This window comes from Hermetia illucens, chromosome 2, assembly GCF_905115235.1.
Source record: "Hermetia illucens chromosome 2, iHerIll2.2.curated.20191125, whole genome shotgun sequence".
Classification (NCBI taxonomy): Eukaryota; Metazoa; Arthropoda; class Insecta; order Diptera; family Stratiomyidae; genus Hermetia; species Hermetia illucens.
Window position 1 is genome coordinate 162,155,896 of NC_051850.1, and position 21,613 is coordinate 162,177,508.

At 42.1% G+C, this 21,613-nt stretch overlaps 1 protein-coding gene across 2 annotated transcripts in view; it reads left to right on the forward strand.

Moving 5' to 3' along the window:
• LOC119649312 (protein bric-a-brac 1) overlaps positions 1–21,613 on the forward strand; it is a 338,265-nt gene that overhangs the window by 138,177 nt on the left and 178,475 nt on the right. Inside the window, exon 2 of one of the 2 annotated variants that reach the window (XM_038051415.1) lies at positions 12,987–13,007. The exons of the other annotated variant lie outside the window; for it this stretch is intronic. Coding sequence (XP_037907343.1) covers positions 12,987–13,007 — 21 coding nt within the window. The remainder of the gene's footprint in view (positions 1–12,986; positions 13,008–21,613) is intronic. 2 annotated transcript variants of the gene reach the window in all.

Consider the following 21,613-nt stretch of genomic DNA (forward strand, 5'->3'; position numbering starts at 1 on the left):
CAACAAAGCGCACGGAAAGGAGCCGCGGAAAAAGCATTTAGAACGAACTCAAGTGGAAAAAATGATTAATTACTGAAAGTTCAATTTGAAATTCCCTCCTTCCCTCCCGACCCACGTCCCGGCTCAATCCGATTCTGCCTTAATAATTATTTAAATAATAGAATTCCGTTGTCGGTCTTCATCTTCTATCTCCTCCATCTTCATCTACATCATCTCCTCAAAAAAAATTTCATCTACATATTATTATCTTAAATTGTCTTAACGACTCTACACGATGTTTTTGCAATTGTATTTTGTATTATAGATCGTGAAGTGTATCTTGTCGGTGTTGGATGGCGTCCGGGCCGGGGTCTCTTCTTTGGAAACATGTTTTACGTTTTCACCTATCAGCCAGAAGTCAGAAGAAACAAAATAATGGAACTGAATCAAAAAGCGTAAAATTTTAATACATCTTTAACAATTTAACTACATTCAATATACATAATATTCCAGAGCTGTGGCCATTTCGTGCTTATTGCGCTGCAAAGATTTTATCGGGACTGCAAAGATTTTTTCTTATTTCCGCGGACGTATAGAGACATTGTAAAGAATGTTGTCATAGTTGCTACGTGGATTCACAATGTTATGTAGGGAGTTCGATTTAATCGTTGTATATTTTACATTTTACGCGGAACGGTATGTCTTTGCCGTGAAGTAGTAAAGCATAAAGCGGCGAATGGAGCAACATTATGCAGACTCAAAAGGGAAGGGAAATTCGAAATTTCTACGGTAGAGAGTTCTGCACGTGGAGCCTGATTGATCACAGTGGCTGCCTCGTATCGAATTAATCGACTGGAATACACCGGGAAAATCTCGGTGAAACAACGCGGTCCATCAATACATTTCAATACTCGCTCATTTTTCAAAATTATTCGCACTTTCCTACCTGTCCGCTCACTTACTTATTCATAATTTGTTTAAGCTCAATCAAAAGGCAAGGAAAACTCAAAACGTTTTATTGCCCCCAATTAACTACTGAATGCGTAGTTACAAACCATAAATTAAGAACGACGCACCTATACCAACTGCGCTCAAAAGTAACCAAAGCAAAACTATAGAAAAAGTACGTTTGCTGGATGATGATTAATTTGAATAAAACAGTTGGAAATCAGTTGAAGTAAAGCAACAAAGAAAAAGTTTATTTGCAATGAAAGCAAAGTAATTTTCCCAAAGATTGTAGACCATTAATGATTTGGTATTTCATAAATTCAACTTTGTTGCAGAACATGCAACTTTTATGCTAATCATTTCAGTAAAAAGTTTAATACTTGGTTAAGTACGAGAGAAAGACGTTTCACTCTGAGCAGATATCCTTAGATCAAATGAATTTCACGGAATAACTACAGAATCCTTTGGGCTATGCTTTTCAAAGAACAGTAGAAGTCTGAGGGTCCGATTCCCTGTGAACCAGAATAGATGTATTGACAAGATGGCCCTTGTGCTATTGGAAAACTTAAGGCTCTCGAAGGCACGGCTTTTCTTCTGGCGAACCAGTTGGGAGTTTTCTGGAAGGGCGCATTCTTATGAGATACGGGTGGTGCAACTCTAGCAGTTGGCTAATGTAACGCCACAACCCTCTCGAGTTCTACGCTATCGTCGAGCGCATGGCAAAGTATGTTTGGACCATACCCAACCCCGAGGTATGCTTGACTAAGTTTCCTCTTATGCCAGTACGATGGATTAGATTAGGAAGTGCACTTCAAGCTCCAACCGATAATCCAACGGCAAGTCACTGAACCGTCTTTCCTATATAAGGATCGACAAATCGTTGTGGCATGTTTGGATAACCCTCGTGTAATGGTTGTTACACAGTGGCCTTATCCAAGCCTTGTCGCACATCGAGCTCCTTAATTTTAAACAACGCTCATGGTTCAGTATATTTCTACCACAGCGAGGATTTTTGTTTATTATACCATGTATATCCATTAAACTTGTGCCAGGCTGCTGTTAACCGATATGTAAGTCTCAGAGTGTTCACTTCCTACATTCACAGACCAGCACATCAAAGTGAACACAGCGTTTCCCGGTACTATCGCAAGAAGGTTCTGCTCCTGCCTATTTTGTATTGTATTATATTTGCAGACAGGGCCGCTGCCCCCCTACTTCCTTGCTACCTTTGAACATTTGAACCACTTGGTATTTGCAAGAATAAATATCCACACCAGTGAACCCTTCAGTGCTAACAAGTTGTTATGAAGGGAACAAGTGGTTCCCGAAATATCGGTATTTGCAAGAATAAATATCCACACCAACGAAAAAGAAACAACAAGTTTTTATTATTTTAATTAATTAATCGTTGGAAACACCGCATAATTTCACTCAGACCAGTTCTGTTTTTGAGCCATCGGTGTAGGAGACGTCAGTATATCTTGGCACCCATTCTTCTGGTTCGTCCCAGTTTTCTGTTCGTTTCAATCTTCCACTAAACAGATGTATGGGGATCCGAGAATCAGGAGGCATTGCGAAAACTGGATTCAGTTCTACCAATGCTCTGTGTCCCAACGTCCATTGTTTCCCCATTAATCTAATCAAATTAGTCTATGAGCTGCTCTCATTGCAGACATACAATTCTTTGCAGTGTGGCTGGTTTATAGCGAAAACTCTTTTGTTTCACCTTAACCCACCATACTACGGATGCATAAGCGAACATCGGATTTACTGAAAGTCCATGCCTGAGGCAGCATTTTTCAATCAAATCAACGGCGCGTTTTGTATTTCTGTACACTATTCGACCAACAACTAGCGTGTGTTAACAGATTTTGCAGATCGCATAGTAGTGAGTCGATAAACATACTCCACAGAAATGGTGATAGCACACCTCCTTGAGGGCAGCCTTTCGTCGCTTCCGTTGTTAGGTGGTGATCAATACGAACGCCGACACTAAATGCCCCTTCAATGTCCTTCAATAGCCCCATCGCGTACTTGCAGGTTTTCCACTGAAGTGGAGACTCTGTCTTGCACAGATTTCTCCGTGAGGAACATGAATCTGGTGAGCCCTCCAAAATCCGTGGTTCGGCCGCGACCTCATTGCTCAAAGGCACAGGTGGTTTCGAAGTGTGTGACTTCTTACCACTTGGAGAATTGCAATCGAATCATCATTTGTTTTTGGATACCCTTAGTGTAGTAGTAAACTACCACGGGAAAGTGGAGTGGGAGAGAGAGAAAATAGGGTGTGGTATGTAGACTACAGTTTGGAGTTTCTTCTGTTAGTGTTCATCTGCACGAGCCTCGTGGACTTATGACGAGAACAGGCAAGATTCACTGTGCGGATACTTAAACAAAGATCTTTCCTTAATGAAGTCGATATTCCACAAAAGTCTATTATTGTAGAATCGTATATTGTCAATTTCTTGATTACGCTCTCCGTTGGCCACTTCTTTATTCCGAATTTCTCAGGTTTTCTTTTATTTCGTAAACGGGTAGCTTTGCACGTGTCCAAATCACTAATTTTTAGTCACTGTGAACTGTGTGCAGATAAACTTCCCCAACATATTTGCAACTCTGGCCCATTGAGTGTGGGTACTGCCTATTAGATATATATTTGGAACAGTTTTTAGCAAAAAAGTGGATTTTTTTAAAGCTGTTAAATCAGACTCCTCCTTTAAAAAATTAGGTTATGTCTTGTTCACAGTACACCTAATAAGTAGTACACTCATTCAATGGACCGGGCTTGCGAATGCATTGGGGAAGCTTATCTGTAGACGTCATAGGCAGTAAACCACATGTAGATACCACAGTTAGATACTAGACAGCTACCTCACTCCCCCTTGCCCCTCAAGGGGGGAAATCAGTGCGAGTACACACGATTTCAAATTGTTTTGCCCTTGAGCATGAGCGAGATGTACCGAAAACCCGATCAGCTGTGTTTGACATACCGCCCGGACTTGCCAATGTATTGGTGAGATTGGCAAGTTTTTGCTTGTGAATACGTGAAACAACTTTTTGCTATATGGGTGAGCACGCCGTAGTACCAGAATAGCAAAAGCTCACCGGTCTCTCTCTTACCAATACGATTTGACGAAGATTATGCCTTTTCCTTGTTTAGCGTCTCTGATGTGTACAGATAAGCTTCTGCAAGCACATTTGCAAGTGGGGTCATTTTTGTAAGGGTACTGCCTATAGTAGATCTACTGTGATAGATACTGCCAGATGCTGAGAGCCTATAAGGTGTACGGATAAGCTTCCCCAATGCATTCGCAAGTCCGGTCCATTGAGTGTGGGTACTGCCTATTAGACATGCTGTGGCCTTGGTAGCCGTCTTTAAAGCATTTCTGTCCGGGCACTCATGCATTTCCCATTTGACTGCCGCTGCGTTAATATGTCCTCCAACTAGACCTCACTGCTAGTTCTATCATAATCTTTGCGAGTCCTAGGTTTACTGGAAAAGCAGCATAAGGTAAACAACAACTAACATTATTCAGGTTTGTCGAAACCAGAGGATCCAAATTTTCGAAGTTAATCTTTGCCCTCGTAAATTGGCGATACTTCAAAACTCTATTGCGGCAGTTCCAGATATTTTGAAAATAACCTCTATATTAGTATTACTCACAGGGAAACAATAGGTCAACTTTCCTTCGTTTTTTTTTAATCGGTATACACATAGGATGTAGACTATGGAATATCTTGGATTTACGGCTTTATTGAAGAGCTAGGAATGCCTGCCCTCTGCATAACCGACTATATACCGTCCGTCGTTAGTAAAACAAAAACAAATCCTTATTCAAGTCGGCTTATTGGCTGATTGTCTCTTCTTTGTGGTTGGAAATCAGATTAACCTGACTCCCTCTCTCCTATGAAAAGAACTTCCCGAGAACTACAAGTCTTCGCGCTTTCCTTGCGCACGTCTTGTAAAATTTTGCCTAAATTCACATTCATATAAAGTTCATTGCGCTGGTTGCTCTGTTATGAAGTCGCGAGCTGGGTGGTGGTAGAGTGCATTCAACCAATGTGAGCGTAACCTTCCTGGGGAACAGCTTACCTGATCATAACTTCTCCGCCTACAGGAGAGTCGAGGTCTCTTACTTCAAACTAAGGGCATCGCAATATTCAAAGTGTACACCGCGCCATTTCAACAAGTTTTGCAAGGCCTGAACCTCCAGATGTCTTGATTGTCCTGCAGAAAATTGCTCAGGAACCTGTGAAGTCAAAAAATGCCTATTGTGTGGGAAGGTTTCTCACAACGCTAGGGATAAGAGACGCCCTAACTGGGTAGAATATATCAAAAATGTACAAATTGCTTTGATTAGAAACAACTGTTACAGAAACTGCTCGGAAGTCACACAATTATTATAGTCCACTGCAAGGTTCGGATTGCTATGATATGTTTCACCCTCTCTTCCTTCTAAAGGGAGCTCCAGTATTAAAAGCACCACTCTGGATGGGTGAGGAGAACGTTGGTATTATTACAGACTCTTTCCATGCTTATAAATTACTCAAGCTACGCTATCAGATCACCTAGTTGACAAAATACCTTCCCTTACTCCTGCCCCCCCCCCTTTTTAAGCCTTTAAAAGTTCTATGGTTGCCGGCGCACCCGGGACACCCATCTAGAGGCCCGTGAGACTCTGGGCTGCCACTATTTTGGTCGTACCCTCCTCTGTAGATATTCTGAAGACAATTCACGAACACTCCTGTAAAGAATGGGAGAATGACTTTTTGGCAATGTCACGTCCCAAAGGATCATTTTTCTACACCATTCACGCTGCTTTACTCATAATTCAACCGGAGGCTACACATACGCTTACAACTTCCAAAGAAAAATTACTGAATCGCCTTCAGACTAAACACACATTTAACAAAGTTTTTCTCAAAAGGTTTGGAAACATAGATTCGGACAAATGTAACACTTGCATGGTTAGAGAAACTAACAAACACATAATTTTCGAGTGTAAGGACTATGACCGGTTTCGGGAGTCCTCTTGGTGTACTTCGTGGGTGGTATCAGATCCTGATTGGACTGTTAGCCTGCCAGATCCCAGGGGACAAACAAACAAACAACAACATCTACCCTCCATCCTATTAGCTGTATTTAATCCGATGGACTAATCGCTGGAATTCCGCCAGCCTTGCATGGTTCTCATAGCTGATTCCAATTGCAGAAGCTGATCCTGTAAGTGGTATTTAACGTCATGGAGCCCACTCTCTTTTGAACTCCAATTTTATTCAGATTTATTTCAAAATACACAACAACTTCAAGGAACTATTTGAAAACCCTTCAAACTAATTGCATATAAGAATATTAATTTTGGATTTTTGCTTCAATCTCGACCTCCATTTGCTTAGATTCAGGTTGCTCATTTCCTAACTCGAAAGCGGTTCATTTTCATATTAAATTCTTTACAAAGTGGTAACTGTTGCAGACCCATTTCGACTTTCGTATGTGACACATCGCAAGTTCATGTTTGTGTCCTCTCCTTTGTTTTCCAACGTCGGAAAAAAAAATGCTACCAGCTTTTTGCTACCATAACGATAACTGAAATGACAGGTGTCAGGGAGCATTATGGTTCCGGCATTTTGAGTGCGCCCAAGCATCAAGAAATTCAATTAAAAACATCTTTCCGAGAAGCCCGCAATTTTCCGTTCAATCCTACACGACAAACAAACATTTTATGCAGCACATGATATGGAATTTTTCTGGAAAGCAAACCGAATCTATACAAGTAAAGAATCCCATCCAGTTCCATTGCTTAATCTCTCGAAAAAAAAAGCCTGGAATGTTAGCACATTTTATCCAAGTAAATGTTTCAGCTGCAATAAAAGCAATTTATTTTGTAAATTTAATATAAATTGCTCGAACGCCTTATTCACATCGACTGGTGGATTTCCAAGTGAAAATCATGAGAAACTTTATTCCAAATTACCATGTCTAAATTCATATTATAATTGATTAACATGACTCGATATTTCTTGGTTCTTTTTTTGTTTTCTGTTCTCCTCTCCATTTAATAAAACCATTAGTCATCGCGTAAAACTTTTTGATCGTTTGAAAGAAAACAGAACTGCCAAGCCATGAGCGCTCAGCATAAGCCTCGCAATACCACTAAATTTAAATTACAATAATAAAACAGAAATATATTGCAAATCGCAGAAATTATCGTACTTCCACATGAGGAAAAGATCGATTTTGTATGGACAATTTTCGCGTTGTTATTGCCGAAATGGCAGAGCTATTTTCGGAAATAAAGCTGAGAAGATCGTTTTAAAAGAAACGTAATTTCTTGTAAATATATTACGTGTCCGAATGAGGAAGACGAATGAGTCGCTTTCAATTTAATAATCGTAGCAACGCAGTAACATTTTATTTAATAATTGCTTGCTCGCAATTTTCGGTCAACTACTCTGGAACTTTCCAGGAAGTATCTAAAAGATAGGTAGGAACTGTTAGGTCTACCTAGGAATTATAAAATTTGTGGAACCTTTGTCATTCGCAAGAAGCAACAAACAAACAAAGACTCTTTGAATTCTATCTATTATACTTTAAAACCAGTTTTTATTAGGACATTAAACAGTAAATTCAGTTGCGAGATTTTATTAATTCTGCTATTTCTAAGGCAAATAAAATGACAACAATTTAAAAATTATTCCATGTTGTCACGTAAATACTCAAACAATAATTACCATAGTGACGCAAGTCATAGTTTAAATTGATGAATTGTTTAGCATTTATAGTGGGCGGTCCAATTTCGGTCTATGCTGTCCTGCAGGTGTACCGAACCTAAACGTCACTGTACTCTTAGTATTCTGGACAATATTCGTGCTCTTCCAGCGGTATGGATACCCAGATTCAGCGGACAAATATACAGGCGAAATGCTTGAAACAACTAGAATGAACGAAAGAAACAAGTCGGGAAACCGGAAGCCTAACGCTTCAGATACGAAAGGTTTTGTGTATTTCTTAGTACGTAGCACGTAATATATCCATATATTATGTGAGAGTATCCAATTTCGGGTGATATTGACATTCATAGTCTTCAATTTTCAAAAGCAACAACACATGACATATTATAAATTTGTTTGTCATACTCTACATTATAGCCTACGTAACCACTTCGTGGTGCTAGGATGAATTTAAGGGGGGTTTCCAGCCAATTACACAAAATTATAGTAATATACTATTATTAACTTTATTTGAAGAGATATCGGCATGGAAGGTATTTCGGAGCCCATTCACCATATAGTGGCAGCCTCCTGATTTTTTCCAGATTTTTCGGTTTGGTAGTTTCTGAGAATGGCCCCTTAAAGAAATGATCACTTTCAACACCCCGCACTCCCCACCTTTCCAACAAATGTCAAAGCTAAGACCGGCTTTTAAAATTACTAACCGAAACCTTTAATTTGATACCCCACATGACTATATTTGATGAAAAAACACTTTACAGCCTCCTTTTGCATGTATGGGACCCCCTCCCCCCTTAAATTCGACGTAAAAGGATGTAACTCACTGTATGCGTGATCGTTCACAGTTTCCACCTTTGTACCAAATTTGGTGTCAATCGCTATAACCGAAAAAATGCGTTTGACAGACAGACAGACAGACAGTAAATCCATTTTAACAAGGTTTTGTGTTTACACAAAACCTTAAAAAGGAAAAGAAGTCGATCCAACCAGCTGTACTCCGCGGCGGTCACGGCGAAAAGAAGGAAGCGAATCGTTCTCGTGCCAGGCCACCAGATATGTCGGCGGTAGTTCAGTCCATCGGCGGAAGCGTGCATTGCCGGCGTTCACACTGCAGTGCGAGGTTCACGTATTCGCTGTACCGCCACGCCGTATATCTGACGAAAAAATATAAGAGGAATGTCGATCCCTCATTGTTAACGCAAAGCACCCACCGTTGCTGTTAGTTTGGAAACTGCAACCACAAGTGAAGCTACCATTTGTCTTCGGTCCTCGAATTCTTGTCGTGTTCCTAGACACTTCCGCAACCACGGGGCGTGCGTATACCTCGTGGACGTTATCGGCAATGGCGGAGAGCGCCTTCAGCGACCCTGAGTCCACGCAGGCCAAGATAACGTGGGAAGTCGCGCATCCATAATGATTTTAACAAGTGTAAGCCGATCTTATCCCTAGCCAGCTGCGTTATTTCACCTGGCTGGGGGGTCGTGATGTAGGTGGGCCTCCTCACTTGCTGATAGCCGGGGTGTGAGCCGCTCCTTCAATCGGGCTTAGGAGCAGTCCTTCAAAACGTCCACGACCAGCCCGATGTCCTCCTCGCGTGGCGTCCGTTGTGACTCTAGCGAACGCCTATCAAACGTAGTGAGTGGAGGTGGAACATCGGAGCGCAACAAACAACTGGAACGGACAGAAACAGAAAGTATTATCACGCTAGGTCACTAATCGTGTCGGTCGGTACTACATTGCGTCGGGGGAGGGTGCGTTCGAGGCGACGCACTGCCGGCAATGCAGTGCGTGGTTCACGTCTCCGCTGTGCCGCCACAAAGGCATGTGTTTTGTGTTCCCTCGCATCCCGCAAACGCTTCAGGGAAGGTAGAGCAAATGATGGAGCGCATAATGAAAGCATGCAGCGCTGTTATGCCGAGGCGCGAATCCTCGCAAAATGGCGGTCAAACTATTGGTGGTATTAAGAGATCGCGGAGTTGCTGGCTGTAACATTGTAACAAGTAGAAAAATCTGCCAATGATCTAAAAGGAAGACCAGATCGTCCAAATCAAGAAACGGCAAGTATATGTGAACCTTTGAGGTAGGCTTAAGCAGGCTATTTGGACCAGAAAGCGAAAATGCCTCAAGGAACTTCGGGCAGAGGCAAACCAAAGCCCCTAGGGAACAGCGTGCAGGGTTGTTATGGAAAAGATGAAAGGGCGAACACCACAACTGACCTGCCCGCATCTTCTGCACGATATCGTGATGGCACTCTTCCTCCGGATAAAGGGGAGCTCAAAAAACATAAACAAGCATTGGACGTCTACACCATACCTACAGTAACTGAGGAGGAATTTGCGCAATTTTTGCCGGAGAATTGGTGATAACAAAGCTCCCAGTGGGTATGCTGTTCCCAATAGAGCTCTTAAACTCGCTGTTAAGACTAGACCCCACTGGCTTACCAGCGTATTTGAAACATATATGGTATAACGAGTTTTCTCCGGTCAATAAAACAGGCAAAAACTATTCAAATAATAAAAAACTTGTTTTTCCTATTCACTAGCGTTGACTTTTGTTTTGCAAATACCGATATTTCGGGAACCACTTGTTCACTTCATCAGTGCTAACAAGTCTGCTCCTCAGTACGTTTATTACCTGTATTTCTACTAATCTAAATCTATACTATTGTAATTATGGCTAAATTAGTTTTTAAAGACTTATATCTAGATCCTGTAAATGAAAAAATATTGAATTACACTTTAAACACTTATTTGCTTATCCTGAAAGAAGGAGAGGGTTTTTTAATTATTTTTCTTTAAAAAGTTTTTTAAATAATGGTAAATAGCAATTGCCTAGATCTGAATTCAACCTAGTGTCTACCGGTTGTTTACTGATGAATAAGCTTTCGTAGGCGTCCAGCTGGTTAATTTTCCTTACCTGCTTTAACACTTTCAAATCATCGGCGCTTATTTTATGGCCGCATTCCATGATACGTTTAGCCACCAAAGATTTTGTAGGTTTTCGGGCTCGATCCAGTTCCTGCAGTTTTTCCTGTATAACAGTTACTCCAATTTCCTTCCGACCTCAGCATCTCCTCCACGAAATTGTGGGATCCGATAACTCCGTTGAAGGCGTCGTTTATCCTCCCTTTTGCAATCGCGAATCTCGGAAAATAGAACATAGCATGCTCTGAGTTCTCGGATGCAGTGGCGCATTCGGGATACCGGATACTGTCCTGGATGCACTGCACACCCTGAACGCGATTGGCCGGTATGCCGAACTTACCATTCCCTAGTTCACTGTGTTATCCAGTGCGCGTATCCAGACAAAAGTCGCGTATAGCAAGATGGATTTCACTACCACTGCGAATAGCAGCCGGCGACTAAATTTTGACCCTCCTATATTAGGCATCATCCATGCTAGGAGCTAGCCTCCGCTGTCTTTTCGCGCGCATAATCCAGGTGCTCCTTCAAGCTCAACTTCGCATCGATCATTACCCGATTTTGAAACGACCTCATGATAACCAACCCAGATTTTGATAGTATAGTCGTTCCTGCGATTGGTAATAAAGACCGCCTCTGTCTTATCTTTCGCCAGATCCAATTTCATCATTTGGTGTCATGCTTTGAGGCCATGAATGGTTTCATTTCTATACAGTTCTACGTCGCGGTGTTTGGCAACTAGTACCACCGCCAGCTCGTCTGGAAAACCAATTAACGTTGCTTTCTTTGATACGCGAAGGCCGAGCACTCAGTCATATGTTATGCTTTACAACAGAGGCCCCAATGCGAGCCTTGAGGAACACTTGTTGTCACAATATATTCCTTCGTCCCGTCTTTCATCTCATATCAAAGAAGTCTCTCCGAGCTAAGTAACCAGGGACACAGTTTAGCGGAGGTGCCCTTAATCCAACCCTAGTTGGCCAAGTTAAAGGCATACCTGGCATCCAGCGTCATCACTGCGTAACAGTTACCAGCTGCCAATGCCTCCTGAGCCAGGTTCACGGCCGTTGCTATTGCATCGACAATGGACCGTGTTCTGCGAAACCTATATTGCCGCACATAGGGGTATTTGAGCCAAAAACGTGGACAAAATTATTTGGCTGCATTTTTCATATTTAATCAATAAAAATATACTATTAATAACCTCGGGAATTTTTTTGTAACAATTTTATTAAAAAAAACTGATATTTAGTGCAGAAAATTACTTTTTCTTCAGCACACGCACGCACACCATAGTGCGTGTAAATGAATTTGCTGATTCTGGCGGTTTTGGTCTAACGCTGCTCAAGAATGGATCTGACGTTAGAACCAGCCTATTCAATATGTCTAGGTTGCATTGTTCTCTTGAAAATTTCCTTGCAAAGCGGCTCCTATATTACCGAAAATGTTTATTTCTGGCCTCTGCGGTTTCTTCCGACAGGGCATACTTTATACGGGCGGGCCGTGCATTAAAATTTTGTGAACAGTAGGTGTCATTGGGTGCCAAGGATACAACTCTACATACAACTTTGCTTTTTCATCACAGTATACTTTACAGTAACCTATGGTGGCAACGTCAGCACCAAAAACCAACCAACCAACAACATCAAACCGCACTGGTCAAACAGAAAGAATAAAGATGAGAGACTACAACTTTGAGACCGTTGATAATTTCTCCTATCTAGGGTCGAAAATCACAACCGATAACAGCTACGATGATGAAATCCGCGCATGGTTGTTGTCAGCCAATAGAGCCTATTTCAGCTTACAAAGACTGTTACACTCGAAACGTCTCACCATAGGGTCAAAGCTCTTACTGTACAAGAAAATGATCTTGCCAGTCCTCATATATTCCTCGGGGCCTTGGGTTCTTAGCAAGAATTGCGAACTCTTGGCCGCGTTCGAGAGGAGAATCCTCCGAAGAATTGTTGGCCCCCTACATGAGAATAGACGATTCCGTAGCCTACATAACGACGAAATCTATGAGCGATACCATGACCGTCAGGTTGTGAATAAAGTCCGGCTCAATAGGTTACGGTAGGCAGACCTAGACCGGATATCGATTGTTGCGCCGTTGATGATGATGATGATTGCCTCAAGACTTTGCCCCATTGCCAGGAAGGTTCAGCTGCCCATCATATCTGGGTTCTTCACTATTATGTACTGAAGCGCTACAAGTGGCACTTTTGAGGCTGTGAATTTAACCTAATACTTCCCTACTTCACATTTCTGCCTCATTTTTTACCCAATCTCCTAATTTATGACTCATTTAATTTTCGTCTAATAGGTGATATGATGCTATAAATACTATAAGCATGATGACATGAACCTCACTCGAAATTCACCTTCCTTCTTTTCATCTCGTTGCAGACAGGCGGTAGATGCAACAAGGTTAGTTCTGATTGCTTAAGTTAGTTAAACTAGCAAGATTTATTTACAACTTTAGCTATCACTACAGGTGAGCTACTATTAATCGGATATAATTATTTGAAGTACGGTGATAGGATCGCTCAAAACTGAATTTCTTGAGGTTGCAAAACAGTCTAAAAACGTGATAATCCTATAATACGAACCGCTAAGATAAACCAATTTCCCTCTCGGCCGATTCTTTTAAAGACTTTCAAATCTCCGTTCATAGTATCAAGCCACCGTTATTTCGGTCGGCCTTTTGGTCGCTTATCATCGACTTCGATGTTCAAACCAATCTTGGCAAGTGAATTCTCCTTGACGCGAATTACGTGATCATACCATCGAAGACGCCTCTCTCGCAGCTTTTCCACGATCGGTGCAACCCCATATCGATCGCGGATACCCTCCTTAACATAAAATATAAAGGTAGCCTATCAAAACTATCTCTACGATAGATGTCGTATCTCGCAAAGCGATGCCCTCTGAAAAATTTTCACCGTAGTGACGTTGGGCGTCAAAAATGCGTTCACCAGCTGAGAATGAATAAAAAGCTCATCAGCTTACTTGACTAAACTAATCAAAAATGTCCTCGCGATAAGTACACTTCGGTGCGATACGGATAAGGGCCCCAATCAGTACGGCTTCATTATAGAGGTTCCACAGGATTGGATGTCCTCTTATGTAGCCTGATGTGCAATGGGGTCCCCCTGCTCAAGGAGGATACGTCAATCAATATTACATATGATTTGACTGTAGTTGTCATCCCGAGAAAACTTGAAAATATTTAACTGTACATTAATGAGGCTATTAGCCTGATAAAAATATGTCCACAGATGATCGAGCTTGACCTAGCGGAACAAAAGACGGAGGCGATCTTGATTACCAATAATAAGAAAGAGAGTAGGATAAGTATTCAAATTAGTAACCACCCCAGCAGTGATGATTAACACAAGATACAACCAGAGATTATTCGTAGTTGAAGTGCTCCGCTCTACCCTATTATACGCGGGCTCAGTCTAGTAGCAGGATAAACATCACCTATTGCTTAATGACGCCAAGTGTATTGACTGCCTTCAGGACAACCTCAAGCGAGGGAGCGACTATTATTGCAGGTATAGTCGCAATGAATCTTCTGGTAAGTGAGACGCTATACTTGTACGAGAGAAAATGAATAAATGTATGAGAATGAATATATCTCGAAAGGATACAGAATACCGAAGTGGGCAATAGTGAGGCAACAATTATTGGGAAATTGACAGGGTCACTGGATTCACGCATTAATTCTTCGTATTGCGGAAGTGAATTTAATAACGACACGGGAAAATCAACTACCACCTGACACAATTCTTCACATCAACTTTCTGTACCGAATTAAGTTGGATGATTTTGCTCATAGATCTCAGGTGCATTACTCAGTATATCTGCGGCTCGACCAGCAAGATAATACAGCTGAGTTGTACAAGCGGTCGATGTTGAGCTTAAGGGATCGCATCTTCCCAACTTCACGAAAATTGACGGACGCAACACGCAATCGAGCGTCCAATTGCTGATCCCTTTCTAGGCCGATGCAAGTACCTTTCTTATTGTGCATATCCAGAAGACAACTTCTAAATCTACTGCTGATCAGGAAGTGGTCGATCTGATTGCTCGTACGACATCACTCATTTGAAACCCAACTGATCTTATGTGTTCTGTGCTCGAACAATGTGCGAACAAGGACGAGGCGGTGGAGATTGGAGAAATCAACGAAATTCTGATGGTCACTACGTTACGGTCGTGAAGTCCATGTTTATCTACCACATGCCCAAGCAAGGTGTTGCCAGATCTCACCTTCGCATTCAGATCACAGATCGGTCAGAAACCGGCTCTTGGCTCATCAAACTGCTTTCAAGTACTGACTTAACTTGCGTTAGAGAAAAAAAAACTTATGCTGGCGGTCCAATGCTGTGTGCTATCCGGTCGGAAAGCTGGGTCTCAAAACCGTACCATGTTAACCTTAAGGGATCTAGGGTCTACATCCCTGCCTGAACATATGGACGCCATACACCCGCGCAGGCTATCGACCATCAAGTGTTTCGCATATCCAGTAGACAACTTCTTAATTTACTGCTGATACCGATATTGGCGCTCTGATTGGCCAATCATAAACGGCTTTCGATAGCCTTAAGTCGTAGCCGTAGGCTTAGTCAGATAGCAAGCTAGTTTCCAAATTTGTGGGTTACTAGCCCATGTGGATTTAGTGTCGGCAAAGAGAGAATTCATGAGTTAGTGCTAAGTCCTCTTCCGTAAGGCGTGATGGACTATGGAGTCCTTGCCTTTTCCATGCCGAAAGAAGTTACGGCAAGCGGTGTTGGGCAAGACTTGGCTGTGGCTGTCATGAAACAACCTGGAACAAAAGACAAAACTGGTCTTGATTACCAACTGAAGGGGAAAAGCTAAGATTAGTGTTCGAGTTGATACACACATCTTTGCTTCAAAACCGGTTATCAAGTACCTAAGGGTGATGTTTCACGTGAAGATCAGATTCAAGGAACGCCTGGACTATGCCTGCAAGGAAACAGTAAATACCTACGTATCGGTATCATGGATGAAGCCCAACATTGTAGTCTTGAGAGACAACGGTGGATGATTCGTAAAAAAGTTCGTTAAAATCAATGACGACACGATGAAACCAACTACCACCTGGCCTAACGACTCACAGGACATGGTAGTTAGGGCAAGCATCTGCAATGATTCAAGTTGAATGATTCTCCTTTCGTCCAAAATGTAGTTGGACACTTGAAGACCAAGAATATTTCATGTTCTTCTGTCCGCGGTTTTGCTCAGAAAGAAGAAGTTTGGTGGCATCTCTGTATATCACCTCAAGTCCACAACTAATTTTCGATGCCTAGGTGGTTGAAGGGCCCTCCAAGCCCCATTAAGCGCGCTCAGTGAGTGTAATTTCGTTTCTTCATTCAGTCAGTTTACATAAGAGTATATTCTCCCCGTAAACCATCTCCGCTGGGCTGGCCGCGAACTTCTCTCGCTGGGCTGTACGGAGGCCGAGGAGAACGAAAGACAATGAGGCAATACTTGAATCCGTGCGAATATCGCAAAGGGTCGATGATGTCGAGATGGATGGTGTGAAAGCGCTTGGTTGATCGAGGGAACATACCTGCCTTTTTTACGTGCTTGTTGATCTTGCACTTCTGGCACGCGGTGCACTGTCTGGCTCAAGAATTTACGTCCTTGTTCGTGAACGGCCAGAAATATTTTTCGGTGACTAACCGGTTCGTCGTCCTGATGCCTGGGTGCACAAGATCGTCAATCGCGTGGAATACTTCCCTGCGAAAATCGGGCGGAATGAATGGCCTGCGTCCCTTATTTGAGGTCTCGCAGAGTAAGTAAGAGTTTGAGCCTTGAATTTATATTTGGAATTTACCTTCAGGCTCTGAACCTCGGCGTCATCTTTTTGTGCCTTGGCGAAGGACGAAGGGACGCTTTGTCGGGCTTTTGTCTAAGGTGGTTATGGTCCGTGAACATAGTGAACGGCCTACCCTCAAGGGAGAAACGGAAGGAACGGAGCCTTATGTTAGGCCGTCAGCTGTTTCTGCGGCCATTGAAGTTTCGCGCCTCCGATGTGCCGCCACAAGATGCCAAATTTTGAAGTCCGCACGGCAATAGGTGGCATATGGTGGAACCTATTGTTTGACCACATGTCCGTTAGTGTTACGCCACCTGCGTCAGTGTGCGAAGTTGTGTACATCGGTTCGCCTGTGAGATTTTTTTTAGTAAAACAACTTTTTACATTTCGGTTAAAACGTAATGGCAGATTGTCGAGAACAACGCACGGCTGTGAAATCGGCCGCGGAAACTATTGTAATGCTTAAGACGGCTTATGGGGATGCTGCCTTAAGGGGGTCATCCCGTGTGAGAGCCGTTTTTTTTTGGGTTTTTTTTGTAAATTTTTTGTGAAGAACTGGAAAAAGATACAAATACGAATTTTTCACCATAGATTTATTAATATCTTGAGCGTGCATAGTAATTTTTCCAGCCCGATTACATAGTTCGTTATTGAAATACTGAGCAATTTATACACGCATCTCCCAAAAAAGGTGTTTTTCTGCTACCACGCTAGAGAGCGCTGTAATCGTCTTAGAGAAAAAAGTAGACGGCGTTTTAACATACAGATTTAACTACAGTCCGCAAAACTAGGATTATTTCGAAATATTAAAAACTAAATTTTTGGTGCCTTGCTAAACTTTTTTTTTTTGAATTTTGGTGTTTTTTTACGGCTTTTTCAATGAATAAAAAAAAGCTACTGAATGAATCGCAATTATCCTAGTTTGCGGACCGTAGAAATATGTTCTGAATAAGTCCTGAAAATTTCAAAGAATTCGTTGGATAGATTTTGAGCTATGGTGGCAGCCGATTTTCAACATGCGGTTTCGAGAAAAACGCATTTAACATATAGAATGTGATTTTTAGCCATAAAACCTTAACTGACCATTAATCTGCTATACCTAATCCATAAACCTTAAGTTTCTTGAAGAAACACATGTACGGCCTTAGCTTCAATTCTTCTCCTTATAGCGAAGTCATTCGAAAGTCATTCGGATCGATAAATACGAGCTTTATTACGGCGAACGACATAAGTCTGGCATGTGACTTATCACGTGCTTAACACTATAATTTCCGAACGACTCCGAATATCAAAAAATTACTTTGCCCATATATTCTACACTATATCTAGATACAATTGACCCAAAAAAAAAAATCGATTCCGCGGATCTGACACACGTACCTTTCCAAGTTGTGTTTTAAGGAGTTCGTTCCCCTTTGGTCTCTCTTTAAAAGTTGAATGAAAAGGGTCTGCGCTCTGGGATACTATTGGGCCATCTGGACTAGACAAAGGTTTCGAACTCTTTCCAGGTAGGTTTTTTCCGTGCTATCGAATATCATCACTACCCATCTGGGTTTATTGTTTTTGTTTACCGAATAAACGCTGTAAGACAACAAAGATACTCTTCCACATTGTGGACTTATCTTAAGTTACGCAAGAAACTAGTTTTCGTAAATAACAACTCACTACCCAAAACAGATCATTGCGACCCGTGTGACCCATATCTTTCCATCGCAAATATGCTTATAATTTCTTCTATTGTTTCTAAACGCTCCGCCATAATGTTCTCCGTTGCGAAAATTGGAAAGTCTACTGTCTTCCCGGCCAGTAGTCATCATCCGAAGCTTCAGCAAAGGCAAAATATGAAGTACTTCAGTGGCGAACAGAAAATGTCGGAGTAGTACCAGCAGAGCCTACGTGCAACCAGATGCAATTAGAGAAGTAAAAAGATCTAGGCAAGCCAGTAGAAGGCTTTGTAATTTATTCCCATTTTGTTTGATTCATTTACATGAGTTCCCAAGCCGTACAGGCTTCTTTGTCTTATTGTCTTTTCGCAATTTTAAGCTTTGTGATAGCGTAGTCGAAACGCCGCGTGTTTGTATTATCCACACAATAAAAAAAAATACATTAGCGCTAGGCCAACAAGCAGATACTAAGCCGTACCCCGAGCTCTCTGGTAGTTACAACAATTTCACGAAAATTTTCTATTTACATAATTATGTGCTTCTCCAAGAAAAAATCTCCGTACATTATTCATACATCTGTATCTATGTCTGTAGTACAATATCCATACATTTAGGCATAATGATAATACCAACTGAGACGTGGTGTAATTTATTATTTTTTCATGAATAAATAAATGACTTGAGATGACGAAAATTCCATTATAATGGATATGGCTTCAGCGGATCAGGCCGGCACACGAAAAATAGAAAACAGGAAAAAATATGAAATGAGTAATAAATGTATCGGCATCATTGTCAACACGAGATAAAAAGAACCCGCCCGGATCGTTGTTTTTAGATCAAATAGTTTTTTGTTTAATTCCACAAAATTCGAGGTGCAATTAAACGACACACATCCGAAAGCGAGTATCTAGATGGAAACAAAGACAATCCATGGGGGAGGGATGCGCTGATTAGATTCGTCATAGACCAAACAAGGCCATGTGATACTAGTGCTTTGGTGGAACCTGGGAGAGGTTCTTTGTTTCGGCTTCAGCAACGTTGCGCAAAACTAGAACACGGCGCCAGGTGCTTATCGAACTTCATTCCGAATGATTGTGACAGATAGTTTTGAGTTTATGCCATGAATCCGTTCTTTGTGGTGGAAGATATCACTTCCTAACGAACGTGACCCAAACCCAGTCGCCTCAAGTCTTTCACGACTAGTAAAGGCTGGCATGGAAAGTTTGAGGCCCATCACGTTCTCCTGAAACGTAAATGTTATAATAAAGATCCAAGGCTCGTTGCGTATCTATCTGCGATAGATACTCGGATATATGAATGTGCTGTCTTCAACGTGAGACGAGATACCGTCATTGAATGTGCGTACAATATGCGAAATCACCAGGACAGCTTATGGCGTTTTCACTCTTCCACCGTTCACTCAAAACCAACGCAGTGGAATCCTCCGATGATAGCTAATTTGGAACTGCAGTCCTCCGTTGGCTCCGACTATGTAGTTTCTATTCATTGTGTTGGTATAATTCCAGAAAATAGGATGTCATCCTCATCATCCGCAGGCCTGTCGAATCCAGGCTCACCTTCGCCGTAATTCGGCAAAGAATCTTCTCTCGACTCTTGTCCGATTACCACCACAGACAGTGTCTCAGAGTGATGACATGACAGAATTATTAATAAAGCCTTCGTGGAGGAGGGAAATAGTCACAAAGGAACAAAATAACTCTGAATTGAATATTTATACCCTCCCTGACTCCTTGGGGCCGAGAAATCGGGTGCAGCTACTCTCGGATTTCCGCGAAAACTAATTACAAAGTGAAAGCGCAATTGTATCTAGAATCCTCGCTATAAGAATGATGACTGGGGGATGGGGGTGGTTCTGGCAACAAAATCGGATTGACAAATGCGTGTCTAGTTTGGCTGGCGGTTTTTTTTCTCTTTCTGTTCAGCAAAAATCTAAATTAATTTAACCGAAAGCAATAAACCCGAATCGCGAACGCTCCAACTTTAATCTTTGGACGAAATGCTCAGCGCAACGTTCAGATAAAACAAACACAGGAGCAGAATTTTGCGACCGTAAACTTAATAGTCGGATCTGAAGGCTAGGTAGCTGCCATCGTTGTCGTCGTCGCTGGAGTTATTGATATGCAATTGTTAGCCGTCTCTGGACGGGACGGCTCTGGGTGCTAGGCGATAAAAACACGAGGACCGGGCACCATCCCCCCACCCCCCACACCAAAGGACACATTGTGTACCCTGCGGAGGCTCATCGCAGTTTCCACTGAGCTGGAACAATCCGAAATCGAATCATAAGAAACCCACCGCCAGAAAGAAGGGGTTCAATTCGAATCGTAATATTGAAGGGTGTGCGGCAAGTCGCGACCAGTCGAGTGGAGGAGGGTAGATTTAAGCGCGGCGATAGCATCCCCACGAAATTGTATCGATTTTATGTGGAGGTCTTGTTCGTTGTCGGTTCTCGACGTCGCAGTTTCGTGCTTTTTTTAGCTTCCACATTCGTTACAGCAGTTCCTTTTTAGATTTTTTGCTCGACTTTTCGCTTCATTTCGCGTACTGCACTGTACTCTCCCTAACATCCTCGCGATCTGAGTTCTGTGCTCGCCTGTTCGCTTTTCTTTCAATTTTATTCGCACACATCGCCCAATATGGGGTGGTACGGGACAAACGCGAGCCTTTCAACCTTCATCCTTTGTGGATGTCCGTGCGCTCAAACTTCATAGACGGGTTGGAACTTGGGGTTGCGATTGCGAACACACAATAGAGGCTCTCTTTCATTCAACTGGCAATGGGGAGCGTCAAAGCGCACCCCGAAAAAAGTCCTTGTGTGTTCTTTTGCAACCACCTTTTCTCTACCGTACTTGAAGGCTCGCTCATCGTCACCGTCGTGCCTACCAGCCCATCTCCCTTCAATGTTGCAGTCATATAGTTACATTTTTAGAACGGTGGAGATATGGCGATTGTGCAGAAAATAAAATTCTTACAAAATGTCCCGCGACGATGTGGTAGTGCTCTGTTTAATGTATCAAAGTAATAAAATTCTGCAATAAATATTTATGGCGTTTCGAGTGAACACATTGTTGCTCTCGATGCCTTCGCTAGTTCCTTGCTCCCCTTTACACCAGTCGCCACCACAGAAAGAAGGATAACGTGGAGGAAAATGGAGGAAACGTTCGAGGGGCGAGTGGTTTTGTAGAAATTATGTAAACTAAATATGGGCAGGATATTAAAAAAAAGTGGCGAAATTTTTCAAGTAGGAATGGGACAGCATTATACTCCACATAAACGTGGAAAATAGCAACTAATGCAAATTTAATTATTGGAAAACTTACTTTGTATCCAAAACAAATTAAATGCACTCATGGATGTTCACTGCGAGCATTTGTCGAACATTCCGGGCAACTAGCATTCTACAAAAGAGTTTTATTGATCAATTAAATCTTGTCTCCTCCTCTTAATCTGTGTTAAAGGGACTGGAGCTAGTGGGGACCTTTCAGTAATCTTCATAA